General features: G+C 45.5%; 1 protein-coding gene across 10 annotated transcripts in view; it reads right to left on the reverse strand.

Moving 5' to 3' along the window:
- Positions 1–1,352: 1,352 nt before the first annotated feature.
- Positions 1,353–14,646, reverse strand: part of elavl4 (ELAV like neuron-specific RNA binding protein 4) — a 78,966-nt gene continuing 65,672 nt past the window's right edge. For 5 of the 10 annotated variants that reach the window (XM_031574627.2, XM_031574634.2, XM_031574630.2 and 2 more), the window contains 3 exons: positions 9,355–9,589; positions 6,200–6,238; positions 1,353–2,437 (listed from right to left, as the gene is read on the reverse strand). In XM_031574627.2, the coding sequence (XP_031430487.1) occupies positions 2,110–2,437; positions 6,200–6,238; positions 9,355–9,589 (602 nt within the window). In that variant the 3' untranslated portion in view covers positions 1,353–2,109. The remainder of the gene's footprint in view (positions 2,438–6,199; positions 6,239–9,354; positions 9,590–14,646) is intronic. The other 5 variants (XM_031574628.2, XM_031574632.2, XM_031574631.2 and 2 more) reach the window with 3 other exon arrangements.

Consider the following 14,646-nt stretch of genomic DNA (forward strand, 5'->3'; position numbering starts at 1 on the left):
CACTGGACTAACGGAAGAGCGTCTCCCCTAGTCAATTTGTTCCCTTTGAGCTCAGAAACGTCCCCCCTCCCCGTACCAGAGTCACGCCGAAAAACACCGACAACGGAACAGAGAGATAGATAAATAAATAAATAACTAAATAAATAAATAAATAATCCAGATAAATAAATAATTTAATCAATGAAACAATCAATAAATAAATATAGTCCGATATTTTTTACGCTTTTTGTTCGATTTCTTTTCGCAGTAAACAAAAAAATTGAATCCAATTTTTTTTCATCTTTTTTTTTCACAAGCGACATGACAACATATTAAACAGGATTCCTCACGAGTTTTCTAAGTAACTGAAACATCACTTCATAAGGTTGTCATATGAAAAAGACAAGCTCAAACAGAAAACAGTGACAACTCATATAGATATAGTTATTGTCAAACAAAAGTAGACTATATATTATCTATTTGTACACAACAAATAAAGACACAGTTGTAATAGATCCGTTAAGGAAACAAATACCTAGACTAACAAAACTAGCTAATTAGTATTGAATTTTGACAAACGCGTCACACTCAGCAATTAACCTAGAAGTCAGCAAGCCAAAGAAAACTCGTTAAGTGATTCTTACAAGGCCCAAGCTCAGTCATCTGGCTTTTTTTCAGCAAGGAATAGTTGAACCAGATGGGGGGGGGCCAACAATCAAAAACAACAGAAAACAGCAGCTCAATTGAATGCCAACACCAAAGTTTTTTTTCCTCTAAACAACACATAGAACAACAAACTTGGATATTTAAGATATGTGAATAATGAAATATAGCACCTACGGTTGATCGCTAAAAGGAAGTACATTTCAAATGCAATACCACAAATAAGAGCGAACCAAATGAGAACGATGCGCCTCTAAATGGACATATGTCTATATATCTCTTACGGGTATCCCATAGACTGATGGCGGAAACGAAAAGTGGAAAATGCTTCTCCATGCTTTGGGCTCTGGACTGTAAGAATGATCAGGTCCGTAAAAGACCCTCTCCCCTTCCTATTGGGTATCGCTGTCGAGGAATTACTTGCTATGAAAAATTACGAAGATCACCTGCCAGAATTGGTATCTCTTGGTTAAAACCTTCCATCTACAAAACCGTCGCCGATCCGGCCCCTCCCAGAAAACAACGTCTGATCCTAAAAAGTCCCACGGCAGACCGAACAAGACCAGGTGGCACCCCTCCCCTCCCCCCGCCCCCTAATTAGCCAGTCAAAATATTTTTCTCTTTTTTCAAATCCAGATTCTTGTAAAAATTCTTCAATAATTATTATTTTTAATCATTATTTATAAAAATAGATTTTCTTCTCTTTATTCTTATTTTTTTCTAAACGCATTTTCAAGCAAAGAGATCTTCTCTTTGGCAACAGTGTTTTTTTTTTTTTTAAATCACTCAACGTGTCTTCAGGAAAGCTACCCCCGTCCCTTCCCTCTTCCCTTATCCCAAACCCCAGTGAGGAAAGACATGTGTTTTGCTTGCAATACAAAACAAAAAAATGTTAGAAATTTCTTTTCGTGTGCATTAAAGAAAAAAAGAAAAGGATGGTATCATCCCTTCTAATTCAATCAGGGGTTTTCTATTTTAATACACACCAAAGAGAATGAATGAATGATCACCTATTTTCAAAGAGAGCCCCCTCCCTGTTTTTTGGCGGGAGGAATAATTCTAACGACAGTGGAATCCGGATTAAAAAAAGAAAGAAAATCCTGAATCAATAAAGGACATTCTCTTCTTTCAAATAAGAAGGGGCCAGGGGGACTGGTATTTGCTACTGTTTTACAGAGAAGAGAGGAAACAAGAGAGAATACAACCACATAAACTCAAAGGATATACAACAGGATTCCTGCATCAGCACAGGCTGATTTCAAATCATTGGACATTTCTCTTTTTTTTCGTGTATGTTATACTTAGGCAACATTGGCTTATAGGTCCAGTAATGTTATAAGCCATTTCCAGTTTATTTTGACGTCGTTGGTGGGTATGTTGTGTTCCTGTCTGGTGTTGTTGTGTTGGGCGGCTGTAAGGTTGGGTTGTTGTGGTGGGCAGGGGTTTTTCGAGAGGTACTGGGAGCATTCAAGACTTATGGGTCTTGTTGGTCTTGAAGGAGACTTGCAAGACGCGGTCGCCCAACCGATAGCCGTTCAGGCTGGCGATGGCCATGGCCGCCTCGTCGTAGTTCGTCATGGTGACGAAGCCGAAGCCCTTGCACTTGTTGGTGTTGAAGTCGCGGATCACCTTGACATTGTTGACAGCGCCGAAGGGCCCGAACAGTTGCCACAGGACGCTCTCGTCTGAGTCGGGGGACAGGTTGTAGACAAAGATGCACCAGCCTGTGCCGGTGTGGCCCGGGATGTTCATCCCCACCAGGCTAGTCATGCTATCAATGGTGATGGGGGAGAACCTGAGAGCGAAAGAGGGGGGGGAGATAAAGAAAGAGAGAAAGAGAGATGAGAAGACAGAGAGAGAGGAATGACAGAAGGAGAGAGAGAGAGAGAGAGAGAGAGAGAGAGAGAGAAAAACCCAGGTATTTAAGTATAACCTTCATCTGATTAGATGGTACTAGTTTAGCCAATGTACAAATGTTCAAATAGTGTTTGAACTACACTTCATGTTAAAAAACACCTAGGCCTACACAAAGAACTGGTCTCAGAGTATTTAGCTGCATTTGTCATTTACATTTAGTTGCTTTCGATTACAGGGTTCATGGATATCCACACCACACTAAAGTACAGCAAACTCAAGCGTTTCCTCTGAAGGCTGAGCAGAGTTGTGCTTGGCCGAGAAGGCAGGGGGCCTGCTCAATGCAAGATGCTCAAACACAAGATGCACACAAGCACTGAAGCAATTCCTTTCTCTCCCCGTCTTCCTGAGTGGATCAATTGGAAGCTAAATTGCAGGAACTTGTAGAATTAATACATTGGAATTTATGAGAGATTTAGCACGCGACCAAGTAAATCTGTTCACATTCCCTGCCTAATCTTTTCTCTCTTCACAGCCCTTCTCTTTGTCTATGATGGAAATATTTGAATGCTCAGTTGACTTCACTTAATTGCCTTTCCGCTTAAAGGAAATTTCCACTTTAAATAAAAGGTAAATTGGATAAAAGCGTCATTTCTGATGCCACCTCTCAAGGAAGCACTACGAGCATTACTGGGCCTGCTTTAATTGAGATTTCTGCTTTGCTGCAGATGTTTGCGAGACAACGCGCCGGCCCAGCGGGCTGCAGAGGTGTAAAGAGGGCTGAAGGGGGAACAAGCCAAACGGAAAATGGATGCACTCTCTCCAATTTTTGTAGCATGAGCAGCTAAGTGCATTGCGCCTGGCTGCCACAGCCATACTCTCTGCAGTGTGTGCGTGTGTGTGTGTGTGTGTGTGTGTGTGTGTGTGTGTGTGTGTGTGTGTGTGTGACGCTGATCGATAGCTCCACATGGACCAGAGGCCAGGCACGCTCCCTGCCTCTCCTTCTGCCAGGAGTTATTCTGTCTCCTCAACAGTACTTTCTCCTGTGCCGCTGCTTCATGTTCAAGCCTTGTATATTTGTCCTTTATATTTTATTAATTCCCTGTGCATTTATACATTAATGTGAACTGCAGAGAGTACCAGTGGATCTATTCATGCTGATATCTTTTTTTCCTTTGTTGTTCTGAATTGCAGACATAGCAGGAAACCCGCTGCTGAAGTAATGGGACGTGAGTTTGAGTTTCTGCCTGTCTGTCTGTCGGCCTGTCTGACGCAGAGGCTTCGAGATCGGCCATGGCCGGCAGGGCGAGGCCATAGACTCTGCCCGTCAGGCGCTTCCTCTCTCTCCCTCCCTCTCCGCGGCCAATGGCCGGGGCCAGGGGTTGCATAGCAACAAGCAGGCTGACCTGTGGCCGATCCCTCCTCCCTGAGTGGCCGGCTCTACCTAGCGATGCTCTCTTCTCCAGCAGCCTCACTTCAGGCTTCGCCTTTGTTCATTAATTACCTACAGCAACGTGCTTTGCAAGTAAAGAGACACACTAGCTAAAGCCTTGGATTTCTAGAGCTGTTGACTATATGTGTCTAGCCTCTCAGTGACAAACAAACAGGGAGGAAGGGAACAAATCAGCGGAGTTCCTCTGTTATTGATTTGTGTTCTCAGGTCATAGTCCTCTTAAGGTTTTTACATAAACAGTGATGGTGAATAGTTATTATACACATTATAGTGAAACTGAGCACGTCGTCGTACCCTTAGTTTCACTTTGTTAGCCTTTGACAGCAATGTTTCCCAGGAATGTTGATCAGTGCTCTACGTAAGTCTAAAATGTTTCGGCTACACTGAGATCTATTTGAATCACCTCCTGACTGCTGTGATTTGTGTCGTTTGCGCTGCCTTTGTCAGGCTGCAGTAAAACAAATTAGCCACTGACACACCGAGGTCGAGTGAGCTGCTCAGGAGATTATTCCGAGCTTCACTTCCCTCCGCCACGAAAGCAATGGAGGAACCTTCACACACACACACACACACACACATACACACACGCATACACACAGACACAGCTGCCGGTCGCTGATATGAAAACCAATAGATATCGCAACATGTTTACACAGCAAGCTAGTAAATAATTCAAATCAGGGGAGGAAAAGAAAATGCAGCAGGTCTCTCTTTCGCATGCCCAATCGTCAGTCACAGCCCTTCTCCACTTTGGTGTGAGGACATCAAAGTGATTTCACTGAACAGTTGGAAAGGAAAAAATGCAACAAAAAAATGCCATTAAGCTGTTTCAAAATGTTCTCAAAAGCAGTGGCGGACCGTCAGGGCCTGCTAAGCCTTTTCTGAAGGCCTAACTGCACCTGCCCATTTTCCTGATCGCTTCCTTCTCTCTTTACATTCAAGTACGTGATTCAAGAGTGTGGGAAAATACAGTAAAGGGGAAAGAACAGATTGTATCCAATCACATATTGTTTCTGTGAAGCTTGATTCTGAACTTCGCCCTCCAAAGCCTTCACTGTGTCTTCAGCAGGTCCACAGTAGTGTCAGTGAATGGGAAAATCTAATCTTGAATGACAGACACATGGGTGCGATCAGTGTGATTAAACTGTTCTTGTTCTACGAGGCTTGCGTGATCTATCGGAAACGTCATTGACCAAGTCCATCTTAGCTCGAACTGAAGGCCTATGTACGGTATCACACTGTGAGTTTGTTTGGTGTAAAGGGATGGTAATGCTAGCAACTTGAGTACAGTGTAAGTATTTCACTTCGCTGAGACAGTTCTGCTCGACTAATTCACAATTAGCTGTTTTGCTGCAAAAAACGATCTTGTCTCGTATAGTTGCTTTGACCATAATGTTAATGGGTTGTAGGCTGTTACTTCAATTAAACAGGTTAACGGTAACCTGCTTATACCACCTGTTTCCTCTGTCTTTTTCGTCTCAAAATGCTTGAAAAGTGGCAATTAAATGCTATGACTAATTGTTCTTCACTCACACAAAACATAAATCGTCAGTGAAGGCCTAACCATAAAACCCATGGTCCGCCACTGTTCAAAAGCCTATTGACTAGACATAACATCCAACAGCAGTGGAAGCCAAAATAAGGAGAAAACAATATGAGCAGAAAAGGAGGCGATCTGAAGGCTAGGCCACCTGCAGTGAAACAGGATTTCCTGCAGGGATCCAGGTCTCTCAAGCCCCCTCCACGAAGCTTACATCCCTCGCTTCTGTTATGGTATCAGTAGGCATATCATATTACACAGTCTACACATTACTAGTCTGTACATTGTATGTATTTGGATGCATTATCTTTAGTTGAACGTAAAAATGTATAAATACTTTCATTATTTGATATTTGAATTGATATTGTTGTTAGAATTGGAGCTTGAGCACCTGAATCCGGTGGAAAACTACGCCCAAGAACAAGAACTTTACACACAACAAAATAAAGTCACACAGAGAAATACCAACGGAATAGGAACAAAAAAAAGATCTGCAGTCCTTTGTAATCAAACATATGCATATCCAGCCTTTGGAAATTAAATGTTTCTTTTGGTTGGCTGGTTGTTGGTGATAGTAACTCAAAAAACAGAACAAGTAGGAAAAAAACTCAAGAGACTCTCAAAAGAAGAGAAAAAGAAAAGAAAAAAAACAGGATAGAAAAATCATTTTGTCAACATGGACATCTGGCATTCGGTGAAGTTTTAATTACCTCTTTACGCCATAGGCCATATTAAGCAAATTGTCCAGCCTGCAAAGAGAAGGAGGGTTCTGGGGTTAATGCCAGGCAGATGGTCGACTCACTCAATGGAACTAATGCTACACTAAAACCCTGCCACACTGGAAGAGGAGACGGCCCCATCCACCACTCGGGTCGCTAGGCTGAGGGGCCCCTGGAAGAGGTGACGGCCGCGTCCACCACTAGGGCCGCTAGGCTGAGGGGCCCCTGAAAGACCAGACCGGCTGGCTGGGCGACCAGGCATTCATTCACACACAGCAATGGGACACAGCAGGGTAAGCAGTTGTGCTGGCTGGCCGGCTGGCACATGGACGCCCACCCAGGCCCTCGGGGGCGGGCCCCAACTACACACACACAGGGCACCCTTCGACACAGCGTGAGGGGTACCGTGGGGGTGGGCTTACTGCTGGCCTCTCTGTGTCTCACTAATCCTACTGTCACTGAACACTCACTTTAGGCTCTTACACTTACTCTTTTGAACATTCACAGCAAATTGATCATATACTACATTTTTTTCTTCGGAAAAAAACAAGGGTGGTTTGGAAATCAACAGTATGAAATAATGATGTTTTATTTAAATTATGGACAATTATCATGAGGTTTGCTGTAAACTGCGCATGATTTGTCCATTGTTAATGAGTTCAGGGGAGAAATTATACACCCTTTTCCAAAATAAGGTGTGACAAACCCAATAATGAATAGGCTGCTATATGACCGTCTCATGTTATGTTATTGTAATTGCATTTCAGGGAGATGTAGTGTGGAAATGGTGGTTTAACATAAACAAAATCACAAAATCTACAGGACCTGGGCTACTAAAAAAAACTGATGTATAGAATGACAGGTGGACACTTGATATCAGCTGCAGGGAAGGGGTGAGGCTATCCTCTCATAGGGTGTCGTAGGAATCTGTCATATTAGAAAAATGACAGCCCATGCAGATGATATGAAGTCGGCACTGGCAAACCTTTAGTAAATCAGGCTAATGTTGTACAAGTGTTTCACCATAACATTTATTGCCGTGCATATTTGGCACGTTGACTCCAGATTATGATGTAATTAATGAGGTAATGGACTTTTTTGTGGCCCGATCCTCCTGCTGTCGCCCTGGTAACAGCACCAGCCCAATGATCTAAAAAGGCAAGTCATGCAGAGGGAGTCAGTTTAGGTCGTTCAGCCTGCGTGGTGACAAAATGGCTATCATTTTTCATAGGGCTTCGGGCTGTCGCATAGCCTATTTGGTCTTGCCGAGACATGAGAATTTATTTTTTAGAAGAAGTCCAATTCACACTCATTCATACTCATCCACACAAACACTCACACTGGTACACACACACACACACACATACACACCTACACAGACAGGCACACACTAAACGTATCATTATGCTTCAGGTCAACAGTTGGTGAACTGCTCCCATCTGTGTGCAAATGAAAAAAAAAAATCCCTGAAACAAAACGAAAGCAATTTTTTTTTCTCGCTCTCTCTCTCTCAGATCATTAAAGCGCCAATTACCCGATTAGGCAAGCTGGGCCTGAGCCGGGTGCTCTGTGGGTGAGTGAGCGAAAGGGCACGAGGACCCAGAGGAATCCGAGCAGCCCAGCCCTGCCCAGACCAGACCAGCCTAGCCTAGCCTGCCCTGCTGGGGACATCTGCTGGTTTGCCCGCGCACACCCTGCCTCTCCTGCCAGCTTTTCACACCACCTTTCCAGGCCCTCAGCACACAATAGCACCTTTGTGGTGCCCACTAACACATGTAAATGGCGGTCTGCCTTTTCATCTGCCTGATCGTAAAGTGCTCATAATTTGGGTATAATGGGGATAATTTCCTAATTACGGACTTGATGGGGGGATATAGTGACAAGCTTGATAAAAGGAGATTTCCCCTGTTTTCTTATAACGGATATCTCCCCTGCTTTTCAAAGGGCCAGGTCTTGGAGTAAACATCGGGTAGGTGAGCTGCTGATGGCTCTTTTTTTCTCTTTTGTTTTTTTCTGCGGATGGAGAGGATTTCTCATATTTCAGCTACCTGATGTCTCTAAAAGGCAAAGCCCACCCACCTGCCGTGTGACTCACTCAGCCGACTCGCCTGAGGAACAGTACAACACTCACACCAGGGGAGCCTTCGACACTGATCTCATGGACGAGAACTATAGGAGGCAGGGGATCAGGAGACTGTGGCAAGGTTTAGGCTCTGATCTGCCAGAACTGGGCCAGAACTGGGCCAGACCCACCCCGCTATCAGCTGCTATCTAGGGCCACGTCCACACTAAGACGGGTAAATCTGAAAACACTGATTTTATGTCAAAAACATGTTTTCCATCCACATTATCATTTTCGTTCTAAGTCCAAACCAAAAAACGCTGAAACGCCTCAGTGGTGTCTATTGTTGTTGTCTGTATTGGTGTCTTGAGCACAAACTTGTGCGTGTGTTATGGCAGCCATATGGCATCATTTCTGAAACTGTCTGTTTTCCCTGTCCACACTGCAACGCTGACCCAGAGTTTTAGAATGTATGCAACTCCGAGAGGGCGTTTTTGAAAAGTGTGGTTTTCTGTGTTAGTGTGGACGGAAGGGCCGCTTTGTTAGTGTGGAAATGGACGGAAGGGCCAAACGCAGAAATAATTATGCGTCTTCACATTTCCCCTGGTTAGTGAGGACAGGGCCCAGGACAGACCTGAGATAAAATAACTACTTCTCTGATTAAAGGGTGGATGGACACTGATGAAGGACATGATGATGATGTGATGATGATGATGGTTAGAATAAACCAATCGGGAGTGAAGGCTAGCTAATGGAGACATTGAAAACGACAGAACCCCACTGTCTCTTGTGTTTTTTTTTCTCTTGAGGCCTTTTCAAATTGACTGGAGGGGAAGGGAAGGGAAGGGGAGGGGGTGTACAGATTAAAATTTCCATTCTCAAATATCCATTCCCTTATGGCTCACATTACAAGAACTCACAAACTGGTTGAGCAGAACTAGAAACATCCAATAACATCCAATTCCCTGCAACTCCTCCTCACTTCCTGCATTGCATTAGTCATTAGTCTTTCCACAGTACTAAACACACCACTGCAGACCGGTACAACTCTGAGGAGGCTCACAAGCACCGGTGGGGTATTTACCTGAACCTCTGGGCCTGGTGGTGCAGGGGTCCGGGGTATCGGCGGTTGGGGGACTGGTAGAGCTGGGAGAGCAGCGCCTGGCTGGTCTTCTGGCTGGGGTTGTTGGCGAACTTGACGGTGATGGGCTCGGCGGCGCCGGACGGCTTCTGCCCGTTCAGGCCCTTGATGGCCTCCTCCGCCTCTATCCTCTTATCAAAGCGAATGAAGCCCACGCCTCGCGAGCCTCCTGTGGGGCCAGCACATCAAAAACAGCAGGGCCGTACATTTACTGGCACTGTAAGGGTCAGGTCTCTCTCTCACACACACACACACACATACACCTACACACATATACTGACACTGTGTGGGTCAGGGCTTCCATACACACACACACACACACACACACACACACACACACACACACACACACACACACACACACACACACACACACACACACACACACACATACACACACACACACACACAGCACATCAGAAACAGCAGGGCTGAACTTTTACTGACACTGTGCGGGTCAGGGCTTCCATACACACACACACACACACACACACACACACACATACATACACACAATCCCCCCCCCCCCACACACACACACCTACACACACAATATTTGACTGGCTCTATGTGACAGATCTTACACACAGATCTTACACACATGTGCGACCCACACTTATAAATAAATTGAGTATATTAATACTTTGTATTATCCTTACTTCATTAGGATCAGGGTTGGGGTTTCTTAAATAAAGAATGTCCAGGTACTGTTACACAATGATAATTAGTGACAATTAGTAAATGTCACACACCATAGTTAGAATGCAATAAAGCCCAAAGTGTTACCCAGGGCATGTGCACGAGTCTGCATAATGAAGGCACGATAAACATCTCACAAACTTCCAATTTACCTGGATTTATATAAACACCCACAAAGCAATCAGTGAATACATGCAAAAAACAAACTAAATTCACATCGACTGCTGACGTAGGTACAGCTTTTGTCAGTGGCATATTGGAGAGGCTGGTTTGGAATCATTGCTGGACCCTGGCAGCTAGATCTCAGCTAACCCTCCCAAAGCCTGTCAGGGAGAGACGAGTGATTTGTTTTGCTTCTCCTCTGTCTGTGGCCAGGGCTGGAGATAACTGAGACAGAGGCCGTGGCTATGGAAGCCAGTGTCTGATTACTGATGCAGGAATGGAGGAAGACTTCTGCTTCAGCTGTCCCTCTCTCGCTCTCTCTCTCTCTGTCTCTCTCTCTTTCTCTTTCTCTCTCGCTCTCTCTCTCTCTCTCTGTCTCTTTCTTGCCTCTCGGCGTTTGGTGTTGGTTTTCTCTCACCAGCCGTGCTGTGCTGAGTCGCACCGCAAACACATGCTGTGATCCTTGTGTGCTAGCTGAAGGACACACACACACACACACACACACACACACACACACCAGTGCCTAAGCGCTGATACATCCCACCACTGCTCGCTCTTGCCTCAGCGACATTTTGAGTGGTTTCCAAGGCGATGTCTTTTGACCGCCACCTGAAAGTAACATTTAAAGAGAAGCTCTACCCGGGAGGTCTTTTGTGTGGTGGCTGCATGTCTCGTGTGTGTGTGTGTGTGTGTGTGTGTGTGTGTGTGTGTGTGTGTGTGTATATATGTGTGTGTGTGTGGTGTGTGTGTGTGTGTGTGTGTGTGTGTGTGTGGGGGCCATTTATTTATTTATTTCTTAATGAGGATCCTCGGGTTGCACAGGGGATGCCTGCGCATTGACAACACAACGGCACGACAATTTGCATAATACTGTGTGCACAGACTGGCATCTCATCTCACCACCACAGTCTCTCTTAGCTTGTGTCCCTCACTGGCTTGTCCTTGCACAATGCGCCACACACTTTATTGATGTTTTCTATTGTGCCGTCTTATTGTCTGTTCAAATCAGACACTTCTGATATGCGCCGTGCTCCGCTCAAACATAAAAATTTTTTTTTTTTAAAAAACACAGCTTTTCTTTTTTCAGCACAGAGCGCTTTCATTCAGCGGAACACGGCGTTGTTTTCACTCAGGGGGCGTCTTGCTGCTCGTGACAGCCTTTCACATTCCCTCCCCAGCCCGCCTGGAACCTGTACTTTTTAATTAGGCTGACAAAAGTGAAAGCGAAACCAGGCAACGCGCGCATGCATTATTCCGTGGCGTTGGCGCGAACGAGTAGTTAGCGCGGTGCCTGGGTGTGCATCTGGGGTCACCCAGGAAAGCTGCGCACGTTGTCAGAACAGTGGTGTGTTTTACACGCAATGGCCTCAGATCACCGTTACGCACTGTAGTTAAGGTGGATGTCTGAGCAAATGATCCACACACACTAGAAACAGAATTATTATTTAATAGGCACTCCTTAGCAGAACACTTCATCCACTGCTTCAGCTGTGGCTTACGAGCATCACTCTGACATGCTACACAGATCGGAGCTCATATTGGAATGCATAATGACTAGGATGCTAACTGCATGTTGATACAGCTTGAGATGCTTATGAGATAGAAGCAGTGGCTTCTGCCCTGTGGGGGAGGGGGGGTGGGGCTGCGGTCGGAGGGTTGCACTACAGGCTAAAACCTGCCCTCCCTATGCTTAACTCAGTGCTGAGTGAAATGAGCAGGTCAATTAATGTGAGGCCCTGGGTCATAAAGGTCGGGGTGGGGTGGGGGCTGGGGGCTGGGGGCTGGGGGTGTTTGAGACGCGTGAACATGTTTGACCTGACTCAACACCACGCTCTACTCATATTGGCTCCTCCCAATGAACCTGTCAGTTGGATATGAGGACGGTTCTGACCTCATTAAAAATTCAAATGTTTTAGTGTAAACATTCCAAATCGTTCGATTGAAACTGTCACCCTAGTCCGGCGTCCATGTTTGTTTGCAGAGAACTACCTCCTCGGGCCGTGTTTTCCAAAGCGCTTGCAGTGAACTCAAAGCAAACAAAAACAGTTTGAAAATGTTCGTGAACGCTTTGCCTTTGGTGGCTTTTTTTGAACGCACCTCAGATCTGCACCAGAGCACCTATGTGCACAAAGACCTCAGTGTTGTTTAATGACTCTCCACCTGCCCCCATATCTAACAGCAGTTTGTCAGGCAGACAAGGAGAAAGCAAGGAAAGGCACCGTAGTTAGTTTGGGCTATAAAAAGCCCCCCACCTCCTTCGCAAATGGTTAAAAAATGTAAATTAACAACTTCATGTGTTGACTGTACTCTCATCCACCCCCCCACCCCCCAATCCCCCACCCCCGTACCCTTCTCTCCGCATGCTTTCCCTGCATTACCATAATGAGCTTCCAGCTGTTTTTTAACTGCAGAACAAAACAAAGCAGAGACCCAGGCAGACAAGACTGAGAGAGGAGAGGAGAGGAGAGGAGAGGAGAGGAGAGGAGAGGAGAGGAGAAGAGACTCTGGTTCCAGCAGTTATCTCGGCCAGCGCAGCATTAGGTCCACAGCGTATGGGCTGCCGGCTCTTTCTCGTGGCAGTAATCATCGGGGGCTTATGTAACCCTCTACCTGTACTTATCGCGTCCAGGCACACGCGTCTGCGGCGGAGAGGGGCTGGTTTAATAATAAAGCCCGTGTGGCAGCTCCGCGGCGGAGCAGGAGAAGACAGCTAAAGACGGCGCACACGGAGTCGAGTCGCGGCCACGTCTGACAAAGCTGCTCCTCCTGCACGCTCACTCCCACTTTCCCAGTCAGAGAGAGAGAGAGAGAGAAAGAGAAAGGGAAATGGGGGGAAGATGATGGAGAGAGAGAGATGGGGGGAAGAAGAGGGAGAGAGAAAAAGAGAGGGAAATGGGGGGAAGAAGCGGGAGAGAGATTGAAATAGACAGAGACACAGTGAGAGAGAAATAGAGAGAGAGAGAGGAAGAGAGACAGTGAGGGGGAGAGAGAGGAAGAAAGAGAAAGAGCAGGAAGAAGAGAGAGAGAGAGAGAGAAACAGAGAAAAAGAGAGAGAGAGAGAGAGTGTTCCTCTGGGAAATCTGAAAAGATCTGAGAAGCCGGTCTGTTAATGAAAGCCTCCACTCTCTTCCCCCTCTTCCCTCTCTCCAAACTTCAGCACTTTGCTGCCGTTTCTCATTTTCCCTCTTTTAAGTGGCAGTGCCAACTGTGTGGAACGTTTATCAAACTTTGTGCACTAAATACATTAGAAAAAAAAACACACACACACTCACACACACACACACGCTCACACAACACCCATCTCCTGCCTCCTCTTCTGCTGCTCTTCAGCGTAACGGAACGACGGGGGGAAAAACGTCCTTGTTTCAAGCGAGTTAGTTTGTGGCAGTACAGATGGCGTTTGAAAAGGCGCGGGGAGGAAGAGGACTTTGAAGCGCAGAGGTGCTGTAAGCTTGGCGCAGTAAACGAGCAGCAAGGAGACCATCTGTTTGCCTGTGTGAAATAGAAGGCCAAGGTAGAAAAAAAAGTGTCTTGGCTTGCATGTTACGAGGTGTAGGAGGTCAAATATGAATGAGGAGACAGAGTTCCTGGTTATTATCCGCATCGCTTTTGTTCAAGGTTCTGTTTGCTTGATCCACAATGTCACAAAGCACTTTATAATGCAAAGCACTGAGAAGGACACTGTATAGCAATGCATAATGACTGCACTATTAGCGCATAGCGCGAGAGCTAGCTACAACCTGCAGCAAGGGCCATAATAAATAACATTTAGCTCTTAAAGCTTTAAAACATTAAGCTTTAAAACATGGAGCAGCACCTGACCTGGTGTGAAACATTACTCAGTGGTGCCAGTTCCTTAAGCCAATCAAAGAAAAAAAGAAAAAAAATGCCAATTTAGGAATGCATGTAATTAAACACTTGAATCTGTGTGTGTGTTCGTATGTATTTCTGTGTATTTGTTAATCTGTGTATATGTGCGTGTGAAAGTAGTTCAGAGGGAGTGTGTGTTTGTGCATATGCAACTAGGCATGTGGATTCTGACACAGACAGAGAGAAAACAGAAGTAGAAAGAAAGAGAGCGAGAGAATCAGTAAGAGAGAGAGAGAGAGACAAAGACAGCGACAGGAAGAGGTAGAAAGAGAGACACAAAGAGAGAGAAAGAGAGAGAGAGAGAGAGAGAAAGACAGGTAGAAAGATAGAGACAGAGGGAAAGAGGTAGAAAGAGAGAGAGACGGACAGATAGAGAGTGTGTGTGTGTGTGTGTGTGGGGGGGGGGGGTCTAAGAGATTCCCTGCACTGCCAGTGTGAGAGATCTTTGTGAGAGATCTTTGGCTTGTAAGAGCCAGGACTCCAGATCAATTATATCTGCTCTCA

This window comes from Clupea harengus, chromosome 10, assembly GCF_900700415.2.
Source record: "Clupea harengus chromosome 10, Ch_v2.0.2, whole genome shotgun sequence".
Taxonomy (NCBI): domain Eukaryota; kingdom Metazoa; phylum Chordata; class Actinopteri; order Clupeiformes; family Clupeidae; genus Clupea; species Clupea harengus.